The sequence below is a fragment of the Lepisma saccharinum genome, chromosome 15 (assembly GCF_977018435.1).
Source record: "Lepisma saccharinum chromosome 15, izLepSacc3.1, whole genome shotgun sequence".
Classification (NCBI taxonomy): domain Eukaryota; kingdom Metazoa; phylum Arthropoda; class Insecta; order Zygentoma; family Lepismatidae; genus Lepisma; species Lepisma saccharinum.
This window is the reverse complement of record NC_139243.1, coordinates 61,474,654-61,493,782: the sequence shown is the minus strand read 5'-3', so window position 1 is coordinate 61,493,782 and position 19,129 is coordinate 61,474,654. Positions and strand designations below refer to the sequence as shown.

The following is a 19,129-nucleotide window of genomic DNA, read 5'->3' as shown; positions in this document are numbered from 1 at the left end:
AAATGCCCCAGTCAAAAGTTACAAGCCAAAAAATTCGAAGGGTAGGCAAGCATGCACAATGCGGAGGGGAACCATAAAGGATAGGAGAAAGAATACACCCCGCATATCCTGGAGAAGATGTAACGGTAACGTTAAACTTGACGCGTGTAGTCTAGAAGCACGATTGTCGCGGCTGTAATCAGTGCAATGGAGTATACGCTAATAGAAACTGGACATTTGTTGGAACATGTCCCACTTCTCGTTCGTCAACGCATGTGGTTTCAGCATGACGGGACCCCAGCCCACTTCGTAGCTGGTGCTCGTGATATTTTGACGCAGACCTTCCCATAGCGGTGGACAGGGAGAGGCGGACCTGTTGCTTGGCCTGCTCGTTCACCTGATCTGTCCCAATTGATTTTTTCTGTGGGGTCATGTCAAAAGTGTTGTCTACGAGATACCTGTGAGTAATGTAGAGGAACTCTTGGCAAGAATCTTTGCAGCCTGTGATCTGGTCCGAACGACTCCTGCGATATTAGAGCGGGCGCGACAGAGCTTATTGCGACGCTGTCATGCCTGTATCGAGGCAGGGGGCGTCACCTTGAACAACGGCTGTAATGATGGCTGCAGTTACTACTCGTGAAAGCCACTACAGTGATTCTTCTGTGTTTGTTTTCCACTTCCCCAGACATTGTGTGTATTTTGATGTATTAAATGTGCTTCAATAGCAGTTTATGCATTTTAATGTTTTACTGGAGTCAATGACATATTTGCAGTTTTGTGTGTGATTATCAGAGAAGTGTAATTTACATATCGAATCATCCTATCAGAGCATAAATGAAACTTTAAGGCACTTGGACAACTTTTTAAAAAATTGTACTCGAGGTTGCAGAGGTAACAACAGAGTTGGCAACACTACTTTTGGCGAGACGTTCACTACGAGGTGGAACTATACTACGTTCCAGGAGTCGGTGGAGGAGCTACGCACATAACGGTAGAGAAAGAGAGCGGGCGGAACAAAGCTGCAAAAACAGTTGGTAGCTGCACCCGCGTTTTCCCCTCCGTGCACTCACTTCCACTCTCACGCGTTCATTGGACGAGCCCTCTCGAGTCACTACTTGTCCAGAGAGAGACTTGTGTTCGTTTGCTTGTTCGCATGACTCCAGGGGGTCCCGGGTTCGAATCTCGGCCTGGGCATGGATGTTTGTGAGTGTCCATTCATCAATTTCATCATATCATCACTCATCCCCATCTTCGCAAATTAGCCAAAGTAGCACAGCGAAGTAGAATGAAGCAAATCAACCAATCAATCAATCTTTTGCTTGTTACAGAGATAGGTTAGCTTAGGAATGCATAACAATCATTTTGTGATTGTACCCCCCGCCACGAACACGCACCTACAACACGTCACATTGGAAACCGATAATTTGACTACGTCCATAGAGGGGGATTTTAACCAGGGTTGTTCAAGGTCAAGAAACCTAGAAATTCTAATGGGTTGTATTGGGTCTCGGTGCAGGACCGGAACCTTTTTTCTCTCACGATTTGAAATTCGGTCCAAGTTGCGTATTGTTTCATTGAAAAAAAAATCCTGGACCGTATTTTAATTGTTCCTGAAAAACGGTTCCTGGACCGTATTTAAATTGATGCCGGAAAAAAAGGTTCCCGGACCGAATTTAAATTCTTCCGGAAAAAAGGTTCCTGGACTGTATTTAAATTGATCCTGGAAAAAAAAGGTTTCTGGACCGAATTTAAAATCGTTCGGAAAAAAAGGTTCCCGGACAGTATTTAAATTCATCCGAAAAAAAGGTTCCTGGACCGTATTTAAATTCATTTAGAAATATGGTTCCCGGACCGTATTTAAATTTATCCGAAAAATGTTCCTGGACAGTATTTAAATTGATCCGGAAAAAAGGTTCCTGGACGTTACAGATAATAAGGTTCTTTACTGTCCAGAACCCATTTACGCTTGCTCATTTTCTCTCCTGGACCGGAATTGAATTTTTTTAAAATTCCTGGAACTTTAACAATCCTGATTTTAACTCCTGAAATACCGTAGAAAGAAAGAAAAAGAAATAAGAAAGTATGGAAAAATAACAATATTTAATTTGCAAAGGTGTCTCTTCTTCTGTTGCCACATAAAACTTGCCCCCCCCCCCCCCGCGTTTGTAAAGCTATCCCCACACGATCAAATGAAACACGAACAATTCATTGAATTCCATACTTAAAGGAAGTGACGTCATAGCACACTTCATGTTTTTTCTCGCATTTGTGGTTAGCGTCCAAGAATTTCTAATTAGGAACGATTCTGAATAAAACCTTTCATGACAGACTGTTGACAAATCATACAGGACCTGGGACCTGGGGCATACAATATATTCGGGGCCTAAACCAAATTTTTCAGAGGTCTGAGAAAATCAGAAGTTTTTGTGCCTTAGTCTGAACAAGATATCCTACATGACCACAATTTAAACATTACTACAGTTATATAACAATTAATTTATATATTTCGCATAATTATCTAAGAACAATAAATTTAATATCTTAAAGATTAAAACCAACAATTATGGGAGGCTAACAAAAGATCGAAATTATTGTTACTTTTCATTTCCCATGTGCCTCTGGTGCGACATTCATTACATTTAATTACAGAACTATATAAGTTCAATATCAAACTACTATTAATATACTTATGCAATTGGCAATTGTTAATCATATCCAATAATATTCTCTGTATTCTCTACCATAATTCTCTCTTGTTTAATATTAATTGAATTTTGAATTCTAGTAAATTTACATTGTTACATATAAACACTATTTTCACTTCATGATTTCATTCTGTAATTAAGAGAATAGTGAATATTAAATATTTTCATTATGCAGTACTTTATTTACAATATGTGTCAAAACAATCCATGAAGTCAGGAAATATCAGATTATTTGCTTAACTAGAAGCATAAACACGTAATGCATCTCACACAAACAATTATTTTTATTTGGTTTGGGGCCCCTTAAGCGCGGGGCCTCGGGCGAGTGTCCCAGTTGCCCCTCCCTAGGGTTCTGCAATGAGAGCACATGCTATTGAAATCGATTATCGAAAAAATATCGAGGTACAGAATGAGATTTGTTTCTATTCTGTGGCGAACATAAAGTGACGCAGAAAGTGTACACACGTGTATATGACTTGCGAGAAAGGAAAGGAACGGTAAAACATTCTGGTCTGTATTTTTATTTAACCGCAATTACACAACAAAGAATAATATATACGAGTTCTGCAACAGTGAGTGATGTCATAATAAAGTACTATTTTCGAAATACAGTAAAATATATTATTTTGTGTTGATATTAATTGTAGTTTAAATAAACAAAGTGAAAAGTAACTATGTATAAATCTGTAGAAATAAGATTTTGTGAAATTATTTTATCCCATTATAATCATATAGTTTCTCCAGTGTCTCAGACTACATTTAGACTATAATAGTGAGAAGAATAGTTTCTTCGCTACGGCTAATGTCTAATCTATTTATTTCTTTTTCTTGCCATACACACTGCCCTGCCATCTTTCGGTAAAATATGAAATTGTCGAGTATTTGTTTGATCGTGACCGGGTGCCATTTGAGACCTTTCAAGATTTCCAATAAGACTTCTTCGTCTCCTTTGTGTGGCACACACCAACTACAAACGATTTCTTGCCAGAATTCCTAGTTGCGAGAAATCCACTCTTCTTCTTCTGATTACTTGTCGCAAAATACGTGCGTGTTTTGTTATTTGAAAGTTTATTTACGTTACGCGGAGGGTTGTAAATAAATTCAATTCCGGTCCAGGAGAGAAAATCAGCAAGTTCTGGGTTCTGGGCCATAAAGAACCTTTTATCTGTAAAGTATTTCAATTCGGTCCAGGGACATTTTTCTCCAGATCAATTTAAATACGGTCCAGGAACCTTTCTTCCGGATGAGTTTAAAGTGTCAAAGTACCGCATTGAAATTAAACAATACGCAACTTCAACCGAGTTTAAATTGTGCGAGGAAAAACGTTCCGGTCCTGCAGCGGAACCCAATAGAATTTACGTGTTCCTGTACCTTTAACAACCCTGGTTACGTGTTTGTGTTTCCCGGGCAAAGCTGTACAATATCCACATCACGGCAGTCCGTGGGGTCGTACAGTAGGGTCGAAAGGGACATTGGAAATGGGGTATTAATGCGTTGTAATTGTTTATAGAGAGTATTGCGATGTTGTTGCCGAAGTGGGCATTGTAGAAACAAATGCGTGATGGATTGTTTAGGTTCTCCACACTGACAGAAAGTTCCAGGCACTGAATATGAACTTGGGTGCATTATTACGTGACGGGCACACATTCCAAGAGTAAGAACAGCTCGGGGGTAGATTCAAGTTTTGAAACCAAGGACGTTTGTTTCCGATTTGTGCATGCCACTTATAGGTAGTGGTATGTTGTATTCGTCGGGTGCACCAATCGCCCCATTGTTTTTCTAATTTGATTCTGACCCTTGGGAGGAGGTCAGCGTACGACAGGCACATCGGGGAAACGTGTTCTCTCGTTCTCGCCTGTTCAGCCATTACGTATACTCGATCGTGATATTTATTTAGGTTACTGTGTGCTCGGATAATGGGGTAAGTCAAAATGATGGACCCGATTTCAGACATTTATTCTGTGCAATATAATAAACAAATGTTATTGTGAGACATGTGCTAAGAAAGGTAGACTGTCAAAGTTCTTTTTAAAAAAAATCACAAGTGTTCTATGTGAGCACCTCGCGTAACACGGCACACATCAAGCCGATAGTCTTATCTCCTGCCAAACCTTGTGTAGCATGTTGCGGTCAATATCAGCAATGGCTGCTGTGATGCGGGCACGCAGGTCTTCCAATGTTGTTGGAAGTGGTGGTACGTAAACATGATCCTTGACAAAACCCCACATGAAGAAATCACATAGGTCAAGTCGGGGGAACGAGGTGGCCAATGAAGGAGAGATCGATCCTCCGGAGATGCACGGCCTGTCCAACGTTGTTCCAATGAACCATTGAGATGGTCCCGAACGCTGCCATGGTAATGCGCAGGGGCACCATCCAATTGGAGAATGAAATCTGCGCTATCCTCTGCAAGCTGTGGAAGGATATGTGCAGCATATCAAGGAAAACAAGTCCTGTCACAGTAAGTTCATGGAAGAAAAAGGGCCCATAAATCCTTTCATGGAAAATGGCACAAAAGGCATTCACTTTGGGAGAATCGCGTTCGTGTTCCACAAATTCACGGGGGCTAGCAGTTCCTCAAATCCTTACGTTGTGTCTATTCACTTTCCCTGAAAGGTGAAAAGTTGCTTCATCACTGTGAATTAACCTCTCAGAGAACCCATCCGTTTCCATTTAATGGGAGGAAATCAGCCCAGAAGGACGCAAGCAAAGCATAATCAGTGTATTTTAAGGCTTGAACTAATTGCAAGCGGTAGGATTTTGTAAACAATTCTGCAGAACCCACCAGACAGTTTTCAGTGGAAGTTGAAGTTCTCTCGCTGCCCGGTAGGTGGACTTCTGTGGACTCCGCACGAAACATGTGCGCACTCGTTCCACTGTCTCTTCTCCAGTTGACGGACGGCCAGTCGATTTTCGTTTACAGATGCAGCCCGAATCTCTGAAATGTTCATACCACTTACGAATGGCCTTCCCCGTAGGTGGTTCTCTCCGATATTTGGTACGGAAATGCCGTTGCACACTAATCACAGACTTGTTCACATGATAATCACGCACACAGAAAGATCTCTGTTCTCCAGTCAACGCCATTTTCCTGCTCGCTGCTGACTCCTAGCGGTAGAAAGTGGAAACACTGCGTGGAAACTAAACTTTGAAAGTTAACCTTTCGATGCGCATGTCTCACAATAACATATGTTTATTAGATTTCACAGAATAAATTTCTGTAATGGGGTCCATCATTTTGACTTACCCTATGTGAAGGTCGCTGACAGACAGTGGCGTAGCGTGATTCTATGAAAGGTGTAAGGCTTCCTTAGATAAAACTGATCTGAATATTGGATAAAGAAAACCCAAAGATATTTTAAAGAAATAGAATCTATTTGAATGTAAGTCATGCATGGGCATACTCAATTTCAAAGATAAAATGCACACACTCTATGTTAACAATAATAGCATATGTATGTATTACTTAATGAAAATTCTCATTTATACTGTAACTCGATCCGACGATCCTTTAGTCTGAACACCTCCAACACGTCGTCGTAGAATCGGGAGTTTCTGGTCAATGTCTTTAGCAGCTCCTTTTCAATGGATATCAGTCCCAAGTCAGATTTCCTTGCCTGAGTCTGTTTGCTGCTTTGAAATGTATGAATCCTCTTCAGTGCAGAAAACGATCTTTCCACCGACGAGCTTGAGGCAGGAACGGTGAGGAACAATTCTGTTAGTTTGTACAGTTGTTCAACAGCTTCATTCAAATGGGTAGTGCGCAGGTACTCATGAAGTTCAAACACACTCTTTACTCGATATTCGGCTACAGAATAAATTACCTATAGCTCAACTTTCAACTGGTAGTAATTGACAAATTTCGCATACAGCTTAGTTAAGCACACAAACTCTTCTTCTGGAAAGGCCATGTCATATTTTTATTCTTATTATTCTTTTTCTTTCACTAAAAAGCCATTTGTGGGAAATGCGTAAGATACAATTTGCAAATGCAAAAGCATTCGAAAATATTACTCATTATCATGGTTACGATATTTGCGCACATTTTGAAAAGCATATCAAGCAACTTAAACAAAGGAAAAGGTAAAAAAAAATCTGTAAATCATAACGCTAAGTATTACGCGCATGCTTTTAACATTACGGCAACTGAGATACACGCGCCTAACTTTGCGGTCGCTGCCGGATCTAGAATTGCCAGACATTCCTCTTTTATCTTTAACTTCGCTGCTTCTAATGAAGGTAATATCCAACATTAAACCATCTCTTTGTGAACTTAATAGTTAGTTTACACATTTAAAATGACACCCGTTTTGTTAGCTACACCTCCGTTAAGCATTGTTGAAACAACACGGGAGTCGATTTTCTTGGTTCTCTTCCGACCGTGCAAACAGACGCAGCGGGGACAGAAATCTCGCCAGATAGCAGCACTCACTCGTAATGCGCATTACAGTGCGTCAGAATCGGGGCGCCCTGTCATTGGTTGAGAAGATACTACGTAAGCAAACACACCCGCCGTGGGCGAGTCCAAATCATTTCTTCCATTCACCCGCACGTAAGTCTTTTCGACAGGCCTTACAGAGAAACAACTCGAATCAAAACAAGTCCTCAAGTGTTTCGTTAAAAGTTCTACTTGAAGTCTGATATTGCTATGTGTGTTCAAGCGATTAATACGGGAATGAAATACGTTTTCTTCAATAATTTCAGCTTGTAAGGTGGACTTACAAGCCTTACGTGGACACTACGCCGCTGCTGACAGACCTTTTGGTTGTAGCTTGAACATGATACGGAAGACAGGATGGGGAAACACCGTTAACTTGTATGCTGCCCGGCCTGTTCGTGAGAGCGCTTGAAGTACACTCAAGGCGTCCGTGAGAATAAGCTTGACGTCCACCGAGACGCGGCAACAGACGCGTTTGCGGCGTCTCAGCGGGCGACAACCTTGGTGATTATCCTTCAAACAACGGTTGTTAAAGGTCCAGGAATTTAAATAAATTCAATTCCGGTCCATTAGAGAAAACAGAGTAAATGGATTCTGGACCGTCAAGAACCTCTTTATATGTAATTTATTTCAATTCGGTCCAGGAACCTTTTTTTCCAGATCAATTTAAATTCGATTAAGGAACCTTTTCTCCGGTTGAATTAAAATTCGGTCCAGGAATTTTTCCAGATGAATTTAAAATTCGATTAAGGAACCTTTTCTTCGGTTGAATTTAAATACGGTCCAGGAACCTTCTTTCCGAATCAATTTAAATACGGTCCAGGAACCTTCTTTCCGAATCAATTTAAATACGGTCCAGGAACCTTCTTTCCGAATCAATTTAAATACGGTCCAGGAACCTTCTTTCCGAATCAATTTAAATACGGTCCAGGAACCTTCTTTCCGAATCAATTTAAATACGGTCCAGGAACCTTCTTTCCGAATCAATTTAAATACGGTCCAGGAACCTTCTTTCCGAATCAATTTAAATACGGTCCAGGAACCTTCTTTCCGAATCAATTTAAATACGGTCCAGGAACCTTTGTTTTCGGATGAATTTAATTACGGTCCAGGGACCTTTTCTCCGGATGAATTTCAATTCAGTGCAGAATTTTTTTTCAGATGAATTTAAATTCGTTCCAGTAAACGTTCCGGATCAGTTTAAATACGGTCCAGGAACCTTCTTTCCAAATCAATTTAAATGCGGTCCAGAAACCCTTTTTCAATAATAAAAAAGCGAATTGTACCGAATTTAAATTGTGCGGGAAAAAGGTTCCGGTCCTGCAGCGGAATCCAAAAGAACCCATTAGAATTTACGAGTTCTTGGATCTTGAACAACCCGCTTCGGGTCCGCGTGATTCCCTGTAGTGGGCGATTCTCCGCGTCCCAATGGGCGTTAAGCTTAAATATAAGTGGATGTGGGTCACAGTGCTCTGTAAACGTCATGTCTGCCATGATCTTCATAGTAAATCTCTATACGGGGCTCTGTAGGAATGGTCAGCTGGTATATGAGTGTTCGGGGTATGCTCCAGGGTCAATAATTCAACAATGTAAAGCCTGGTTCATACGTAATGTTTTGCCGTTAGTCTTGCATGATAAGGTAAATTTGACAGATAAGTCCGACGGAAAATAAGCGGCTACACATTCATGCTTTCTGTCAGTCTTTCCAAAAACACCATTTTTGACAAGTATAATTTCAGTGTGTACGGTGAGAATGCAAAATGCGTATCACTCACTGTGGTCTCGAGAGTAATTACTTAAGAGGGGTAAATCACGTCAATTTGCTCCGTGGACTACGACAGGGACATAAGGATGGGCATAATTAATTACGTATGGATGTGGACATTGCAAATTATTAAGACTAGGAACAGCAGAAATTTGAAAACAGGACAATTACTCGTCCAACATAAACGAAATCCGGTTCTTTTTGTTTCCAAAAACAAAGCTCCAGCCTGTTACCCTGCCCCCGTGCCAGGGCAACAGTGTTTTTTTTTCCTTATTGATTTTTTTATTAATGTGTTAATTAATTAGGTAATTACATGTATAAACATATATGTATATGTGATAAGTGTATCTCGATTAATTATGCATTTTTAGGTTCGTATATATTCCATGCATAAAAACCATGTAGCTCTCTGTTCTTTCTTCGTGTTTCGAACGTTCAATGAAAAGGCGGGCAGTTTAGCTGTTAAAGATTAAAAATTTTGAAAGAAGGCCCGTTGGCAACAGACGCCAACAAAACGTATATAAACTCCCAGATGAGAGTGGGGGAGGTCGGCTGTTGGAACTGAGACTTGGAAGGGAGAAGCTGTTTTTGCTTCGGTCAGCTAGGACCGGAGGACAGGTCTCCCGAAACGGATGCTGTAAGAGATTGGATTGCCGGGCAAGCTAGTGCCTTGGTGTCCAGTTTACAGGTAAAAAGGTAGTTTGTACTGGATGTTATTTTGAAGCAATTACGGTGCGCCGGGCAGCCTAGTGCCTTGTCACCGTGGAGTTAAGAAATGTACACGTCGGGCGACCTCGCGCCTCTTAAGACGTTTTCTTGGAGTAACGCGAGACTATCTTGCGACAAGCGTACTCTCGATGTAATTCATGAAATGTAAAGCATCCAGGCACAAACAATAGACATTCCAACATGAAAATTAGAGTTTTGGCCCGATAATTATTGAAATGAACGTTCGGATACGACTTGTATATACTTCAAATTTTACGTTAATTAAGCTTTAGAAAAATCTAAAATTTCTGTTTTTAATTTCACAGATGCTGGACAAGATAATTTATTCCCCTGATCAAAAAGGTTTCGCAAAAAGGTTATCCGTTGTCTCTTGTAGTTAATTATATAATTATGTTGACTTGTATCAACCCACGTGCATTGTTGTACAAAGAAAGATAGCCCTAGACAAATCTGAGCCGAGTACGAAGTACACCGAACCTCGAGTGAGGAGGTAAAGTGTGGGGGGCAAGGCAAGTAACAAACCCATCCGTCTTCATCGAGCGGTCGTAAAACCTCATTCAGTTCATGTGAGACGAGGACATAGGCGTAGTTTGATAGGGGCTAAGGGGGGCTTAGTCCCCCAGAAGCAGGAATTAGCTCCCCCAAACGCATGTGCACAAAGTAATTAAGGATAGAGAACATGTACAACATGAATTTTAAAAAAATCATCATAAAAATTTCGTGCTACTGTTGTCGTGTGTCAATCTCTCTTAAGGAAAGAAATTCAAATTTTGTTTTGATACAGAATACAACAAAAGGTAGGTATACTTTATATAGGACATCCATATTTCAGACTTAGAAACAAAATCTGATTTTCTCATACTTCTGACAAATGCTGGTTGTATGCTGAGCGTATATAGTATGCCCCACATTATTGAAACTACCTATAATAGCGTGTTCTTTCATAAAAGTGACCCACTCGTCATCAAGTCAATTACATTTATTTTGGATAAGACGATGTGGGGACACCTGTTTCCCAAGGAGAATGCCAGTGATGGTTTTCGTAATGAATAAATGATTGAATAATGTTAGCCCCAGTTAGCACCCCCCTCCCCAAGTGGACGAACGAAACTCCGTCTATGGACCAAAAACCTACCGACCACACGTAATGTTTTGTTTCATCCGTCTAGCATGATCATACATGACTGACGATGAAACATTACGTGTGGACCAACCTTAAGAAAAATATACGTTTAGTGGAGAGAGATGGGAACCTTGTTCAGCAACTTTCAATTGTCGATTCAATTTCTTGGATCACGAATGCTTTGTTTCAATTACAATTGAATCGTGTGCGGCCGGCTTTAGATTCTATTGCGTCTTACCGGATATAGGATACATCGGCAGCTACGTGAATCTTGGATGCTGGGTCAAGGTCATCCTCCGTTCTGGGGACTGGGGGGATCAACCCCTGGTACAGGGCCCTCAGCCTCCACCACTCCTCATTCATCTCGTCCTCTGGGATGGAGCCTTCGAACACCCCCCAGCGCCACTCCTCCAAGGCTAGAGAGTACGCTAGGACAGGCAGCTGGAAGGAAGAGTCCAAGTTATTGCAACATGCAAGGTGGAGAAATACAAACAGTTGGATCATGATTCAATAGTGAAAGACAGTGTTTGGAAAGTATTTTTTTAAAAAAGTAACAGTCACTTGCTTAAAAAGTAACTGACTTACAGTTCTTTGCTTCAGAAAGTCACTGAGTTACAGTTAGTTGCTTCAAAATTAACTGAGTTACAGTTACTCGCAGTGGCGGCGATTGGGTTCTAAAACCGGGGGGCAAGGTGCCAGAACTGGGGGCAAAGACACTACATTTCCATTTGTAGAATAGATTTAGCATAGTGGCGAAAAGTGGGGGGGGGGGGCAAGCGCTCCCCTAATCGCCGCACTGGTTAATTGCTTCAGAAAGTAACTCAGTTACAGTGCATCAGAAAGTAACTGAGTTACAGTTAGTTGCTTCAAAATGAACTGAGTTACAGTTACTCGCTTCAAAATGTAACTGAGTTACAGTTAGGTGCTTCAAAATGTAACTCATGTCACGTGCCTGCATATAGATAAAAAGGTAACTAACAGATGGCAACACTAGATAAAGCCTGGATTTCGTATTGCTTAAACGATTTAAATAAGATAAAGGGAAACGAAAACCAAATGCATATAGCCTATTGTTAATAGATAATTGATGCTTGATTTATACTAACCTGACAACAATGGATTATGAAAGAGGAGAATAAGATTACTGTAACAATCACATATGTTGCTGTGAGAAGATTAAAGAAGTCAGGAAACTATTTCGGATTTGTGTTTCTTACTTTCTGTTTGGAAAGGAGTTTTTCCATCAGAGCTTTTGGTTGTTTCCCTTAGTGGCGCCAAGTCCTAGGCTGCCCCAAAGCACGACGAGTTGCGCATTTTATTGCAGTACCGGGTTAAGCTGGGCGCGTGAGAGGACGCGAACCTTAACTGTCCCTTTGTTGCCATAGTTAGTCGGTGGCCCAGTACTTATTAAACAGCGACCCGAGGAGGGGGGAACTAGATAGTTCTGTAGATACCTAAGAAACGTGGAAAGCGGGGAGACCGCAAAACCCACGAAGCTGTATTAAAAAGATGCAGGAAAGAGGGTGGAGAGATTATCCAGCCACCAGTTTGGGTTCCAGATCCACTGGGCCTGAAACACGACATTGCTAAAGAGGAGAGCATTAGATACTTCGGAGATGTCTAAGGATATACGAGTATATATATATATGGATATCAAGAAGAGTAACCCTAAAGATCCCAGGCGTGGACAGGGGGCAACAATAGAAGAAGAAGAAGCATGTAAATAGCACAACAGGCTGTTAGCGGATGTAACAAATAGAATATTTTTTCCTGTATTATGAAGTTTTCCGTACTAGAAGAAGAAGAAGCCTTCAAGTATTAGAAGAAGAAGAAATCTCCCTGTATGATAAGTAGTAGTTTATGAAAAGAAGACGTTTTCTTACGGTATATGTATCAAGAAGAAGTCTTCATGTATTAGAAGAAGAAGAGACCTTCCCGTACAAGAAGAAGAAGAAGCCTTCCTGTAATACATGAAGAAGAAACCTTCCCGTACTAGAAGAAGAAGAAGCTCATCTGTAGACAAGAAGAAGAAGCCTATCTGCAAAGAATAGGAAAAAACCGTTAGAAATATAAACATCGAAATATCTTCAAATGTATATGTAAATGAGAGACGATATGTTCAATTATATATTTACAGACCGCTTAAAAAGGAATATGTGTATCAAACATGTGTAACCTGATGATATTTTTTTTTTGCTGTTTGTTTCAATTTCGTTAATTGTGGATTATCAAAAATATCAGAGATTTGTATAAAGGTGTACATGAATTTAGAAAGGGGTGGCGACCTAAAGTAAACTTGATAAAAGATAAAGACGGTGATTTTCTAGCTGACCCAAGCGATATTCTAAATAGATGGAAGAACTACTTTAATGACCTTTTAAATGTCCATGTAGGAGATAAATCAGAAGTAAATGAAGTACACACAACAGAACCTTTAGTTCCAGAACCTAACTTGACTGAAGTTAAAGATGCTATTAAAAGGCTAAAGAATAACAAAACACCTGGCATTGATTTAATACCAGCTGAGTTAATTAAATATGGAGGAAATTCATTAATATGTCAAATTCATAAATTAATTTGTTTAATATGGAATAAAGAAGAAATCCCTCAACAGTGGAAAGAATCCATAATTGTTCCTGTGTTTAAAAAAGGTGATAAAATGAACTGCAATAATTACCGTGGAATTTCTCTACTCTCAACAACATATAAAATATTATCTAACATTCTCTTAACAAGACTAACACCATATTCTGTTGAAATTATAGGTGATTTATCAATGTGGATTTAACGTAACGGATCAACTACAGATCAATTTTTCACATCAGATAGACACTTGAAAAGAAGTGGGAATATAATCAAAATATCCATCAGCTATTCATTGATTTCAAAAAACATATGATTCGGTCAAAAGAGATAAATTATATAATATATTAGTCAAGTTTGAATACCTAAGAAGCTTGTTAGTATGATAAAAGTATGCACCTGAAACAGAAAGTAATATTCGTGTGGGTATTAATGTAAAAAGTAAAAAGTAAAAAAGTAAAGTGCTCCCCTGTGCTTAGCACCACGCCCTGAAGGGGTATAGGGGGTGCGGGGGTAACGCCACACACTTTCTTGATCCGGTCATGAGTGGGGGTGATGTGATCAGCTTCACGCCCCTGACCGCCTTTACCCCCCAGGGTTTCCCTCAGGTACCCATGTCATTCGACGCTGGGTGGTCGCCGGGGCCGCTTCCAACGTTAGAAAAGTTCCCGGATTTGAACCGGCCGGGGATCTAACCCGGGACCTTTAGCATTGTAGTCAGACGCGTTACCGACTTTTTTTTCACACTTCATTTACTCATATAATTTCACTCTATTTTCAATTTCAGGACTTTTCAGGACATGTCATCCACGTCCGAGCCGGGATTCGAACCCGGCGTCGTAGCGCGATGTGCTAACCACTCCGCCACGGGGGCCAACACTGACCTACCACGGCCACACAAGGAGGGTAAGAAAGAAGGTGCAAGCAAGGTATTTTTTTTCCCAGAGGGCGGCAAAAGAGGCATATTTTCTCCCATAATAGCGATACCTCCTCAAAAAAACACTGCTTCAATCAGAAATTATCAGGTCCCTTCAACGCCCTTATAATAATTAACATAAATTACGTTGACTGAAATGAAATTATGTGTGAAATATGTACTTTTTAGGTTAACATTCATTTTCCAGGTGAAGGGCGTGGCCCTCCCTGGCCCCCTTCCGGACGTCCATGCAATGAATCGCCACTCAAAGAAGAAATCACCATGAAAAACAGTCAATCAGTAATGAGATGTAACGTCATTTCTAGATTTGCACATGTGAGCATCCAAAATTTATCTATGATAAATGAAATACGTGTTGCTAAAAACATAAAATATATTTCTTAAAAAAGTAGATAAAAAAATTAAAAATGTTATTTCTTGAGAGAAAAGTTATCGTTCTTCTGCGGTGGACTCGAACTCGCACACCCGGCTTACCTTAGGTCCACCTGCTCTAACCAACTTAGCTACCCAGGAGAACTGACAACAAAAGCTTAAATGTTATTGTTGTAGTGACAAATGGTATTTGCACATGGAAAACATTGTGGGGTCATTTTTGCATTTCAATTCCCGTGTTATACAGCAGTTCCCCTTTGGAAATAACATGCGAAAACTTTTCTTTTCACTATATCAAAGTATAAATGCCGTTTCCAGTCCTAAGAAATCTTTCTCAAAATTGGTGCAATACCGAGCCAACAGCAAGCAAGCATCTTAAACAATGCACCTTAACATTAATAATGATTCAAGCTTTCTCGGATAGATGGCACTACATTAGCTCCTGCAAATAAGACCTTAAAATATATTGACAACCGAGCAATGGAATTATGTTAAGTAAACTTTAGAGCGGTCCTCCTCCGTAGCCGAGCGGGTTAAGGCGTTCACTCGTCTTGAGATCGTTCGGCAAGATCGACGGGGCGGCGTAGGTTCGAATCCGGCTCTGGTCGGAATTTATTCGGCCTACGTATAGGGCCGGTGGCAACCCACCATCGTGAGGAAATTGGGGAGCTCCGAGTGAGTTAGCGGTAACCCGGTCGAGAAGACCTACAACGGCTGGGGGTTCGACGGGCTGACCACCCGTCACCCCAATACTGGTCTAAGATCTCCACGCTATAACAGGTGACGGAGGAACAGTGTGGGAGGGAGACCAGCAGTCGGTAGGTAAGCCAAGGCTCTCAAGGGCTGTCGCGCTATGGGTTATTATTATTATATTAAACTTTAGAGCGACAAAATTGAAGTTATATAATGTACATTAGAGATAAATGTATTACTACTGTACAAAATCAAATGTTTTTACAAACTTTTGGAGAGCTTCAGGAAGTTATGGAGTATTTTCGATAAGATACTTTGTAGAACTATGACAATACTAAAATTGCAACACTTTAAAGTTAAACTACAGCGCCTTGAATAACGTAGTGTGGAAAACGACCCAAGAAACTAGTTCCCCAGACGGATGAAAACATAGATGGCAGTGCGATCAGTACGAGTGCTAATTTTCTTATGAAAGTAATGCGGCTTAGTACTTGGAATATATTGTGTAGATTTGTTTGTCTTGAAATGCGGTACGTGAATTGATGGAAACAGTTATATTTGTGCAGTGATTTGCAGTCACGAAACGGCATTAATTTGGAAAGAAAAGTAAAATAAAATTAATAAATGAATAGCATGAGTAACACAAGAAGAAACATCGCTAAGTGATTCCGGACGTCAGGTGTTGGATTGTGTACTAGATTTATTTTTCTATGTTATTAGAATATAAATAGTATCCTGAGAGATATTTCATAACGAGGCGACAAACCACAAGCGAGCAGTCCGTAATCAATGCAGCCTTTCGAACCGTAGGGACACAAGCTCTGACTGCACAGTTTCCTCAAGGAGATTTTACACCAAAGCGACACGCGACAAACGACACGAGGATTTTACACCAAAGCGACACGGGTCCTTCGGTCCAAGGCAACTTTCATACCGAAGCGAAACATGATGCTTGGAAACGAAAAAATCAAGAGCAACATTTCACATCGTAGCGGCATGACGGGAAGCACAGGCCAGCGTTCGGTTGGTGAAATCCTCAAGCGAGAAGTGTCGCGTGTCGTTTTGGTGCGCAATATCCCTAAAGAAAGACACTCATTGCATCGCGCATGCCCGAACAACAAACCACGGCAACATGTTGCAAGCTATTGAGGAAATTGCCCAGTTTGAGCGACTCACAAGCGACAAAGCGACACGTGTGCTTATCGTGTCGCTTAGATCTGTTGTTGTAATGTGCGATTTATCGTGTCGCCTATCTGTTGTTCGCACAATTAGTAGTGAACGTTTGCCAATAGACTGAAGGCACCATGTCGCTTATCACTTAGTTGGGAACTCCCCCTGTAGCGCGTCGCTTCGGTCTGAGCACCCTACCTTTAAGGAGCTTTCCGACCGAAGTTACATGTAGCACGCGAATACGACATATGAACGTGTCGTTTGCTGTTTTGACCCTCATGCTCATTGAATGCTATTTTACAATCTGGAAGTGTCTGTGTCACTAGTCACATCATTGTGAACATCCCGTGTCGCTTGTCCCATTGGTCTGAAAGTTTCCTTACACTCATGTCGATGGCATTAAGGACGTTTTGTAGGTTTCCCCTTGTCGTTTCATGCAATCATCATTGCCGCGATTAGTTTAAAGCGGAAGAAAAGAGACAGTAAATATAAAAATATAAATGCTTCAGTGTGTATAGCCTATCTTTAAAATAAATGATGATGATAATAATAATTACGAACCTAATTCCTACACAAAAAATTACCAAGAGCATTCCACGCGTATTTTTTCTCCCGTATTATTAATGAAAGTATAACGATAGCAGGACATGGTCGACTGTCTAGAATGTTCGTTAATATCTTCGCGACCAACTAACTAACTCCCTAGCCTTTTAAACTCGAAGGTTCATGGCTGCAGCAACACAGGCCTTCCATATTTCCCTATCTTGAGCAAGTTCTATATACTCTTTTCCATCCCTACCGATTTCCTTTAGGTCCATCTCAACGTTGTCCCTCCATCTTCGTCTTGGCCTTCCTGCAGGTCTCTTACCATTAGGTTTCCCAACAAGAATCCTGTAAACTCCTCTTTCCTCTCCCATTCGTGCCACATGGCCTGCCCACCTAAGTCTTCTTGATTTAATGATTCTAATAATATCTGGACATGAATACAAATTATGTAGTTCTAAATTATGTAACCTTCTCCACTCACCTGTCTCCTCATCCCTTTTAGGTCCAAAGATTTTCCTAAGGATCTTATTTTCAAATACTCTCAATTTATGTTCCTCTTTCAATGTAAGGGACCAAGTTTCACACCCATATAATACTACAGGCAAAATTACTGTTTTGTATATTTTAACTTTTAGTTTCTTAGATATTAAACGAGAAGACAAAAGTTTATGAAGAGAGAAGTAACATGCATTTCCTGAATTAAGCCTACTTTTTATTTCGTCTTTAATATAATTTTCATTTGTTAATATTACTCCTAAGTATTTGAATTTGGAAACTGGTGCAAACGAGTTGTTATCAATAATTAGATTTTGATTATTACTTAACACTTGGTTAATCTTCGCGACCACTGTACTAAATATCATATCAATTATCACATTCATAGGTTAATCTTCGCGACCACTGTACTAAATAGGTATCATTACATTATTATTATTATCACATTCATAGAAATGCTTCATGTAAAATAACCAGACGTTGCAGCGAAAACTCCATTTACTTCCATTATGAGCAGAAGAATACCATGCACCGAGACCAACACCAGCGCCTCTAGCGGTATCATATTCGAGTGAAACCAGCCAGAGAGCCCAGAACCGTGCCGTTTTGCACACTACGTTATTCAAGGCGCTCTGTAGTTAAACGAAGGAAGAAAAGAGACGTCACTTTTCAAGGAAACATATGCCAAGTCTAAAATCAAGTCAGTCAGTAGTTTGCAGTGTGCAGAAATTCTGTTGCAAATTTCTCTCACAATTTAAAAGTGTATAATGTTATATAGAGCTACTACAACAAACACAGCGGAACTTTTGTAGTCATATAATTCATAGTATTCGTCAATGGAAAATAGTTTACATGTGCATTAGTATAACCTGTTTCAGTGCTCGCTGGAGCAAGCGAACAAAAACAAGTCTCTGCGCATGTGTTGAGGCGAGACGGCTCCACCAATGAACGCATGAGAGGAAACGGGATTGTGTGGAGGGGGGAAAGCGACTGCCGTTACCTTCGTAGCAGCGTGTACTGCTTCGTCTTGCCAACTCTATTTCCTCCCCTTCTCTGACGCTATGCGTGGTTTAGCTCGAGAGATTGTTGGGACAGGGTATAGGCATTGGTAGTTTGAGTCTATGAGTGTAAACCTCAGTCTTGCATCCAGAAGAAACGCTCTAACCACTCACACCTGTGTTCATTCGTTTTTCTGCGCCTTTCAGCTAATCAAGAAGATGAGGATGAATGATAAGGAGTGGCGTAGCGTTATAGTACTCCCGTACGCCCGGCGTTCCCAGATTTAAAATTTCAAAAATGCGTAAATGCTGTAAATATAAAGTAAAACTTGACTAATTTCATATATGTTTGACCTTCATGGCATTAAAATAGCTATATTTCGCGATCCGCTTGCAACGCTCCACAAACAACACTCGTTCTAGCATTTTTTTTCAATGCCTTTCCTGGCCGTACGCCGGGCAGGTTCGGCGTAAAGGACTCTATATTCCTTGCTGTCTATCTGGAGGAAAAGCTTGGATCTTTACAGCACGAGCGCAAATGCTCTCTCGTACGCCAGCGTACGGAGCAGAGGGCTACGTGATTGGTTCATGTGACC

At 40.6% G+C, this 19,129-nt stretch overlaps 1 protein-coding gene across 1 annotated transcript in view; it reads right to left on the bottom strand.

The window, feature by feature from the left end:
* LOC145999282 (angiotensin-converting enzyme-like) overlaps nucleotides 1-19,129 on the bottom strand; it is a 280,447-nt gene that overhangs the window by 87,709 nt on the left and 173,609 nt on the right. Inside the window, exon 10 of the mRNA XM_083136220.1 lies at nucleotides 10,978-11,180. Within this exon, the coding sequence (XP_082992346.1) occupies nucleotides 10,978-11,180 (203 nt within the window). The remainder of the gene's footprint in view (nucleotides 1-10,977; nucleotides 11,181-19,129) is intronic.